The 9,696-nt window shown below is 44.0% G+C and overlaps 1 protein-coding gene across 2 annotated transcripts; it reads left to right on the top strand.

The window, feature by feature from the left end:
* Positions 1-2,222: 2,222 nt before the first annotated feature.
* On the top strand, positions 2,223-8,825 carry LOC147438447 (uncharacterized). 2 transcript variants are annotated; one of them, XM_086484556.1, is made up of 13 exons: positions 2,223-2,433; positions 2,611-3,194; positions 3,278-3,434; positions 3,507-3,726; positions 3,849-3,902; positions 3,982-4,061; positions 4,239-4,516; positions 4,594-4,974; positions 5,068-5,513; positions 5,588-5,869; positions 5,968-6,069; positions 6,146-6,214; positions 6,299-8,825. In XM_086484556.1, the coding sequence occupies exons 2-13, from the start codon at positions 2,918-2,920 to the stop codon at positions 8,411-8,413; spliced, it is 4,461 nt and encodes a 1,486-aa protein (XP_086340682.1). In that variant the 5' UTR covers positions 2,223-2,433; positions 2,611-2,917; the 3' UTR covers positions 8,414-8,825. The 2 variants fall into 2 exon arrangements, with proteins under 2 accessions (XP_086340682.1, XP_086340681.1); XM_086484555.1 differs by having other exon boundaries at positions 2,608-3,194.
* Positions 8,826-9,696: the final 871 nt, after the last annotated feature.

The raw sequence follows: 9,696 nt of genomic DNA, 5'->3' as shown, positions 1-9,696 counted from the left end.
GAGAGAGAGAGAGAGAGAGAGAGAGAGAGAGAGAGAGAGAGAGAGAGAGAGAGAGAGAGAGAGAGAGAGAGAGAGATTTACTGCGGCCCTTTGCATGTGGGCTGTTGGTGGGTGGAGAACTCAGTAGGTGGGTGGGAGCGATAGTGAGCGGAGGAGGGTGACACTTGTAGCATGCCGAGGTTGAGACAGTTGGAGAAGGGTGGTTGGGGTGAGTGAGAGAAACTGGTTGGTTAGCTAGCGATAGATAGAGAGAGATAGAGAGTGGTGCTGCATGGGTAGGGACTGGGGGTTATGGTTGGGTAGCAAAGGCATGGGTCATCATTGCTAGTGTTGGTGACGACTAGGTCCGGGCTTACTGTCGGTAATGCTGTTGCCGGCGACTCTGACGACAACCATTAGTTGGAGCCCATCAAATACTCATCAGATATGGTGTATTACCATGTTAATAATATGAAATAACGCCCCTTCTCTGTTATCTATATTTTTCTTGTTATTTTAAAAGTGGCTATGGGATCGATCGTATGTGCTATGTGTAAGGATTTGGTACAACCTAAGAACACCCCCTCTTTTGCTTCGCAAACATGGGCGGATTGGTCAGCCCTTTTTCCGCAAGTGTAACAAGAGTTGAGTTCATATCTTATCGAAAAGATCTTCGAGGTTTCTCTGTATTGTTCCTGAGACATGAAAAAATATGACCTAATTCTTCTTCGCCTTATTACTCCCTTTTCTTCTAGTCATCCAATTAATCATCAAGCCTTCTTCTACTCGCTATTCTAATCCACCTTAAATAACCTTTAATTGAATTTATCTTTGTGCTATTCTACTCCTGTACAATTCTCCTACTCTTATCAATCACTAATATCATGATAATAAAGTAGAAATTATCTTTAATTATGAAGATCACTAATTGTATCATGCAATCAATGCTAATTGAAACAATTAATGGAGTCTAAAAACATTTAAAAAAATACTTAGCTGTTACTTGTTAAAATATTTAGTTTGGAGCGTAGCCCTTGCTCTGATATCACTGCTACAGTCGGAAGTGTCGCGGGCCTTGCAAAATAGCAAATACAATATACTACAAGGCATGAAACGAACAAATCTGCATACCTCGAATCACACAACGCATAATCCAAGTTGTACATGAGCAGAGAGAGAAAGAGAGCGTGATAGAACGAGAGAGCACGTACAGGCGCACCTCCTAGAGCGGAGTGCTACACCGGCACGACGAGAGAGAAGAGGGAAGAGGAGAGAAGAAGTACACAGACATTGGGTGCAATCTCCCCCCGTGCAAGAGTGACCATTTCCCTCTTGCACGTATTTGTTTTATAGATTTCTTGAATGGTCAAATTGGTTACAAACTGGCCGGCCGGTCATAAGTGGCCAAAGCTCATAAAAGAGCACTTGAATAATAAAATGTACAATGTATATACTTTCATTCGCATAGGCCTAGCTCGGTCCCAATCTTTTCCACCTGTCAGCTGCAACAAATAATAAAATATCAATTCCATAACATGAACGAGTCGGCATATTGCAACACGAGATGGACTATTTGTCGTTAGTGTATGGAATTACTCCTGCTGGGGACCCTCATTCCTGCTGGGGGCATGAGGGCCCCCTAAAGTTCACAAGCCTTCCAAGGTGAAGGGCTTATGGAGGATGGGTTCAAACGGAGGTGGAGTAAATCAACCTCTCTCTCGAAGGCCTCTGTCCCCGTGTTCACATGAGGCGGTAGGTAGACTGTAAGGATAGGTAGTAGCAACTAATCGCTGTAAGGATAGGTAGTAGCAACTAATCGCGTTAAATCTGAACGTTGCTTGACCCGTGTTCATCTACTTGGGGCTGATTAGAAGGAGGCCTTTGAGAGGGGGGATGCAGCCTATTGTGAGGTGGGTCCGGAGAAAGGAGCTGTTCAGCCTTATTTTTCAAGAAGAGAATGTGAGCGACTTTGAGATACGTCAAACCGAGTGTCGTGTGGAATGGTAAGAGACTCGAGAGTCATATAGTGGACTAGTAGGCTATGGGAGCGGCGGAGTCGTGGTGGACTTAAAAATTGAAGCCCATTCATGCCTGCCTGAGCCCGAAACGTCGGAGGACCAAATTGGGAGCTTGCCAACGCGTCGTTTCGTGTGAGGTCACAGGTGGACGCGACAGGTGGCATGGCATGTCCGGGCGGTCGCCTCAAATTTGGTAGGTCTGTTGGTCGGAGACTTCTTCATGCTGATCGTTTTCTCCGGTCCCCCTGTTCACACACGCTGCTCACACCGCGGGGCGGCGTCCTTCGCGCTTTTCTCTCCTCATCTCTTCATGCTTCTCGATCAACCCATTGCTCGGTCGTCCTCAATCTCGTCTTCTTCTGCTTCGTCTGCCTCTGCAGGCTGGTTCTTCTTTTACAGCACCGGCCAACGTACCGAATTTCCCTCTGTCTCTCTGGTGGGCCACATTCTCTCTCTCTCTCTCTCTCTCTCTCTCTCTCTCTCTCTCTGTGGGCTTGTAGACGCTTGCAGAGCTGCTGTCTGCACGCATTATCCATTCAATCCAGAAGAATTTCGAGACCAATTTTCCAATGTGGGTACTCACCAATGGCCTCCGTGTCTGTGTGTGCAGCAGCTATGAGATGTGCCCGGCAACGATGTGCTTCCGAGATCCAAATAAAGTATCTGACAACAGCGGAGTTACGGATCAAGGAATGTAGCTAGTTCAAGATCGCATGCCGGCAACAAAGAGAGGAGAATCGTGAATCGTGAATCATTTAGCAATTTCGTGTATGATTGGACAGGATAATGCAGCTTAAGGCTTGTAAGGCTTCATAACGAGCCAGATAAGACGCTAAAAGTTCGGAAACACGATACGGTGGAATAGTAACAGACAAGTGAAACTAGGTTTGAACGGTTGGGTCATTCCACAGTAGTGAAGCATGACCGTCGGAACCAGGAGTGGAGGCGATGCCTTGAAGAAACAGGAACTTCTTGTGCCTCTTTTACAAACTCTGGATGAGAAAGCAACCAAATTGCAACACTTCTGGAATGGTAGATTTGAAGTGATGACAAACAAGGTGGACAAGCACGGTATCGGAGACGCATGCTGGATTGAAGATTTGAAAGAATGTCCAGTTTACTATCCTACAAAGGAAGATTTTGTTGAGGATCCATTATGTTATATACGGAAGATTGCTGCGGAGGCATCTAAGTATGGTAAGTGCCTATCTTGCTCGGCTTAATTTATGCCTAGTTAGAGTGCTTGATTTGTCTTGTGGTGGAAAATTCTGTCCTGGCAGGTATATGCAAAATTGTCTCTCCAGTGATCGCATCTGTCCCAGCAGGTGTGGTTTTGAGCAAGGAGCAGTCTGGCTTCAGATTTACTACAAGGATTCAGCCCATGAGAATCTCTAATTGGGACAATGATGACAAGGTTGCTTTCCCCATAAAAGGACGGTAAGGGAAGCGTTTGTTTCCTGCAAAGTCATAAATGCCGTGTGTGTGATTGTCTATGTCCAATTATTGCAGCCATTATACTTTGACGGAATATGAAAAAGTCGCAAACAGAGTTTTCTCTCGCAAATTCTCAACAGCCGCGGGGCTTCCTCCTAGGTTTATCGAATCGGCCTTTTGGAAAGAACTCGCAGGTGGGAAGACTCGCACGGTTGAATATGCTACTGATGTGGATGGCAGTGCTTTTTCAACGTCTAAGACAGATCCCTTGGGGCAAAGCAAGTGGAATTTAAAGGTTGGCTATGTCTTTTCTCTTGTGAATGCAACCCATGAGGAATGGCCTTTGTGCCATTTCCAGGGAAGTTGAATTGTATCAGATTCTTTGAGTTGCTTTTTTATTGGCTGTTTTTGTACCAGGGGATTTCTAGATTGCCAGATTCCACTTTGCGCCTTTTGGAAGAGGCCATACCAGTATGTTCTTGATTTTTGAGGTTTCTTAATATTATGGTCTTTGTGATGTAGACATTGAAAAGTGGCAAAATGCTTGCAGGGGGTAACAGAGCCTATGTTATACATTGGAATGCTTTTCAGTATGTTTGCATGGCACGTCGAAGATCATTTCCTCTACAGGTAAAAGAAGCTTTTTAGCCTTCTCATTATATTGCTCAGCACTGCTCGCTGATTTTTTTTTCCTCACATTGCTATATAGATCACCTCTCTTCAGTCAGAATTAATCTGTAGCCTGATTGATTATAGGCTTCACAAAATTGTTTGATTACGTCTTCATTGGGGTTCAGTTGAATGCAGTATCAATTATCAGCATTGTGGTGCACCAAAAACTTGGTATGGTGTTCCCGGCGATGCTGCATCACATTTTGAGAAGGTAGTGAAAGAGCATGTATATAGTAGAGAGTTGCTGAATGATACAGGAAAAGGTGCAGAGTTGGATCTCCTCCTGGGGAAGACAACAATGTTTGCACCAAAACTTCTCATAGACCATGAATTGCCTGTTTTCAAGGCTGTGCAATATCCAGGGGAGTTCATTATCACATTTCCGAGAGCTTATCATGCAGGGTTTAGTCATGGTATGCGTTGTTATTGTTCCGTATACTTGAACTGTTTAAGGCATCATGTGTGACAACTGTGTTTTGCATGTCATCAGGCTTCAATTGTGGAGAGGCTGTCAATTTCGCGATGGCAGATTGGTTTCCTTTTGGAGCTGAGGCTTCTTTGCGATATGAATGTCTCAATCGTTCGCCGCTTCTACCTCACGATGAACTTCTTTGCAAAGAAGCTAGGCACATTGAATGCAACGACCAGATTGGACATACAAATTCTTTTTGCAAACAGCAAGCGTGCATAATGATGGCCTTTGTGGCTTTGATGCAATTCCACCAGCAAGTAAAGACAGATTTAGAGAGACAAGGTGCCAAAACGACCACGTCAAATGTTGTGGATGTTTCCTGTGGCCTTTGCAAACATAAGTGTTATGTGGGCTATACCCATTGCAAGTGCTTTTCTGAACCTACCTGTTTCAACCATGGTAGTTTTCCTTAAGGCTTCTCACATCGATAAAGAACTGAAATTTGGCTGTGGGAGTTTTTCTAACCATTGTGTCTTTTATTGATGCTGACAGGTGATTTTTTCAGCAGCTGTTCGTGTGAGGCTGATCGCACAGTATGTTTAAGAGATGACTTTGCAAGCCTTCAATTTGCAGCACAGAAGTATGAACACGAGCAGGAGATAAGGAAACAAGCACAACTGCTTTTAGATGGTGACACTGCTCAGCAAGGTGACAGCGCTCCTTTTAGAGGCACTTCTGAGTGCCTTGAGAGCTCTTTGCTGACTAATGCAACACCGTCTGTAAGAGAGCCTTGTTACAGACAAGAGGGCAGAGAGGCTGCATGCAGTGAAAATGTCTTCTCCAATTTGGAGACAAGTGGTGTCTTTAATTGCAGAGAAGCTCAAGATGAAGAAGGTGCTGAGTCTGATACAGAGGTTCTTAAAATCAAGCGACGAAGAGTGACTTCACCTCAAAGCAGAAGATTCCAAGTCGACGAATATGAAATTGACAAATCTTTGGTATGCTAAAGTTAAGTCATCTCAATAACTACGAATCGAATCACATTCCAATTAACTGAATGTAAAATCTTTAGGTACGGAGCTTGGACTTTGGGATTGTCTTACCATTGAGGAATTGTGACGGTCTGGAGAGGCTAGAACATACAATGTTAGACAAGCAAGAATACATAGAACCTGCTTCATTGATGAACCGAGGGATCGTCTTACCATCGAGGGATTGTGACGGTCTGGAGAGGCAAGAACATACAATGTTAGACAAGCAAGACTACATAAAACCTGCTTCAGTGATGAACCGGGACCTCATTTCTGTTTGTCACGTGATTGATGAACTAAATATCAAGGGCTCTGCTGCAGCAGTAAGCTTTGTGTTCTCTTACTGCCAGAAAGTTATGCTCGTCATGGAAGTTTGGGTTTGTGTAGCCCGCTTTTCTAGAGAGTTTTTTTGGATTTGCAGGTTATGAGCCAGTGGCAAAATGATGCCAGGAGACAAGGGTTGATCTTGAAGATAAAGGAGGTGATTGTAAGGAAAGAAAATATGAAGGTCCTCTCATTAAAGGTATGCTTAAATTTTGTTATCTTGTTTAGTGGATTTCTTTTCTCCGAGTCTTGTGCACTAATGGTTACCCCCACAGGGCCTCTTATGCTTGAAACATCTTGTGTCAAAAGAAGAGGCAAAGGTTCTCCAGAGATTGATATCAAAGGTTAGTGGATGCTCCTCTGTCAGTTTTTCATAGGTGGTGGAGGGAAGGTGATGTGGACCTCAACCTTTTTTTGTTTATAACTAGGTAAAGTCTAGGCGCAATGGATTTGGACATAGGTACTTGTGTCCAACGTCAGCTTCTCTCGACACGTGGTCGAGTGCCAATGCAATTCGCAACAGAGAAAACTGCAATGAAAAGAGGGGTTCATCGTGTATGATTACAACGGTTAGATATATGCAACTTACAGCACCCACAAAAGATTGTGCGTTACCTGGAGAGATGCACTCAGAAAGCGATAAAAAGCCTTCTGCAGAAAGCAAGAATATCGAAGGTCTCAGTTTAGTAGCAGGCTCAACAATATTGTCTGCTCAATGTGTGTTACAAGAGCTGCAAGATGTACAAGTTAGTGCTGTTTCAGTAGTAGATGAAGAGGCATCAAAGGTTAACGTTGCACTGGATGCATTGTGCCCAAAGGATGTCCTAGGTGATCCTGAGTTGACGAGGGTTAAGGGTGGGCGTATTAGAGAAGAAGAAAGCTCATCTTCTGAACCTGTTAGTATGGAACCAGAACCATTAGGTCCATTGACAGAAATAAGTAATACTGAGGATAGGGAGAGTTTAAACTTACAGAGAATTGTATCACGTCCTGCAGCAGAGCTAGAGAGGTGTAACCCTATTTTGTCTCACATTGAGAATGCAATGCAGCCAGCAGGGACGGGTTTGGCTGGTGAAGGCAGGCTTTGTGATACGGAAGAGGTGTGCGGTCAAAGTGACAAATCCTCACAAGTCATGGGGATTTCAAACACCCTAACTAATCCGCCAGCTGAAGCACAGCCACTGGTAGATGGAGAACTGAGTGGGGAAAGGAACATCGAAACAGGCCCAACAGCAACAGCTAATGCAGGAGAGTCATCCACTGATCACAGCAAACGGGATATACAGACTGATTCACCATCTCTGCCAAAGCGAGGACTTGTAATTTATCTCAACCGAAAGGTTGAACAGTGTCAGGAAAAAGGTGCAAAATTTAGTCACGATCAAGACAAAATTGAGGATGATTATGATGAAGTAGACATATTTGAAGGGCAAACAGGTGCCAATGCTTGGTGTCTAGATACAAGTTTAGGCACAATCCAAAATGACCAGGAATTAATACCTCCCTTGGAGCAGCTTACATCAACATGTGGTGATGATTTCCTGCACCATCACTTGGAGGGTAATGGTGCTCAAGGGCACTTTGCCTGCAGTTCTAACATAAAAACTGACAGATCTTCAGAGGGAGGAGAGTTGAGTGTCATGGGGCATCATCATGGAAAATCTATGTGCTCCCAAGTCAGCAGTGAATATTCAAATGGGGAGCTTGGTCATGATGTAATCAAGCTGTGTTCAAACTCGGAACCAAACTATTCTCCTCTTGGCAGGCAGCAAATCTTCACTGAAGAGGACCACAATCTTGATAGTATCAAGCCCATATCACGTACAGCCGATGCTCAAAGTGGCAAGCAGCAGAAAACTGAGCTTTCTTGTAAAACGCTGGAATTTCCTGCAGGCTTACGGAACAACTCTTACGCTGGGCTTGATGTTCATGCTTCCAGGTTTGGGAACAGTTCATATTGGAGGGAGACTTCAAGATATAATGGTGTAGAGAAACCTTTGCTTAACACTGCCCAACGTTATGGAGGCTCTAAAACTGACCCTTATGCAGGCCAAAGTACTCATTGGGGCTGTTCGCAGCAAGGACACTACGATTTTTCGCCACATCTTCCTGCAGGGCAAAAATCTTTCAGGAATAATGGTGGCAAATTCAAACGTAGGATGGGGTCTTCGTTGTATCAAGAGCACCATCCGTATGGTAGAGATGTTTATAGGTCTACAAACTATCCTCGTCCTTTTCACGACAAAGAGCATTTGCCATGTGGCTACTGGAAGAGAAAGTCAATTAGGAACTACAGTGAGGGCTGGAAGGATGCTAAAAGCATCAGTGTGTCTGCAGAGGATCGCCAGCAAACGAAGCGAGTTTTGGGTAGGCATGCTGCAGAAAGCTCATCAAGTACTTTCAAAGGGACTGGTTATGTTGAGGCGTATGATCCAGTAAGGTGGGAAATTCCTGCCAATTATTGGCACTTGCAGTCTTCCACTGACCATCACCATGTCCATCCTTCGTTTGCAGATATTAGAGGGCTTCCAAGGGGCTTATAGTAGGTTGCAGGCATTGTTATAATGCAGTTTACTTGCTGTTTATAGGTAATGACAGTGTAGCTTTACCAATTTTTACAAAGGTCGGCTGGCCACCAAATTCAAATACAACTCTCTGTTGGGGCAAGTCCGGATTTTTTGGATAGCCCACAAGGAAAAGCTTTTGCACACGAGGGTGAAACCCTGTGAAAAAATTGTGGGTATAGCCCTCCATTGAGGTTTTGGGCTTTCCTTGAGATTGGTTCCCTCTTTATAAGGTCCAGGTTGGAATGGCAACGACGGGTTATATCTTGTATTTGGGACTCTGCTGTGCTTGGTTAACTGCTGTAAATCGCTCTCTCTTCTTGTGTTAATATGTTTAGACTGCTAATGCGCTGATGAGCAACATGGATTGAATAAGACATTGTGTTATCTGGCTCTCTGCTTAAGCAGTAAGCTTGGTCCGAGAGATCAATCCAACAGTAAAAGGCTATGGCAGCAAGAGTGAGGCTCAATAGTGCTGCTGTTACTCAAGCTGCGATGATGATGACGATGGTATTGACGTGTTCATAAAAATGTTGAAGTTACAGAGAGCTTGAGCTGTCTTGGGTGATCTACATGATGATGACGTAGTGCGGCGTGGTGGCTGAGATGGACTTTCTTCTCTCACGTCGATGGTTGCGTATCTGCCCATGTGTGTGCATAGGCTATAGAAAGAGTATCTTGGGAGGTGGTAGTACCCTATATGTCCCAACTTTTCTTACTATTTTTCAACCATGGTTTTGAATTACGCGACAACGTTATCTGGGGAGATGGCTTCAACCCACATGGCAAGTCTGCTTTTTGGTATCATATAGCCTACGATGCAGTGTTGCCTCTTTCTTTGGCAAATGTCTTCCATATATATATATATATTGATTGGGACGTTACTAAATTTGATGTGAGCAAGGCTAGTTACAAAATTGGGAACGATTGATGTTAAGAGGGCTCCCCAATAGCAGTGAAGATCTTGGGAAGTTTGCTTACGAAAAGCACGCGCTTGCACAAACATTGCGTAATTGATAAGTTGATTCATTGCCTAGCAGAGAGAAAAACACAATGTGGCCTTGGGCAACAATTATGAGAAAAGAATTCCTTCATGTAGTGTGCGTGGAAAAAAGTCTCGTGAAATCTTCAAATCATGCAGTGTGAAATAGGTAGGTGACACCATTCTTTGAAAATGATTGTGAACTGGAGTCGAGAGGGATACCAATTAAAAGTAAATGTACAAATATATTGTTTTTGGTGATTGAAGTTTACATGCTCTC

The sequence above is a fragment of the Adiantum capillus-veneris genome, chromosome 16 (assembly GCF_014529385.1).
Source record: "Adiantum capillus-veneris isolate H3 chromosome 16, ASM1452938v2, whole genome shotgun sequence".
Lineage (NCBI taxonomy): Eukaryota > Viridiplantae > Streptophyta > Polypodiopsida > Polypodiales > Pteridaceae > Adiantum > Adiantum capillus-veneris.
The sequence above is the reverse complement of the archived record's forward strand: the minus strand, read 5'-3'. Positions and strand labels throughout refer to the sequence as shown.

Bases quoted from the DNA above. Each gene is read 5' to 3' on its own strand.
- LOC147438447 (XM_086484556.1), top strand. From the start codon at position 2,918: ATGACCGTCGGAACCAGGAGTGGAGGCGATGCCTTGAAGAAACAGGAA. The intron at 5,870-5,967 runs GTAAGCTTTGTG...TTGGATTTGCAG, and splicing joins TCAAGGGCTCTGCTGCAGCA to GTTATGAGCCAGTGGCAAAA. The intron at 6,215-6,298 runs GTTAGTGGATGC...GTTTATAACTAG, and splicing joins TCCAGAGATTGATATCAAAG to GTAAAGTCTAGGCGCAATGG.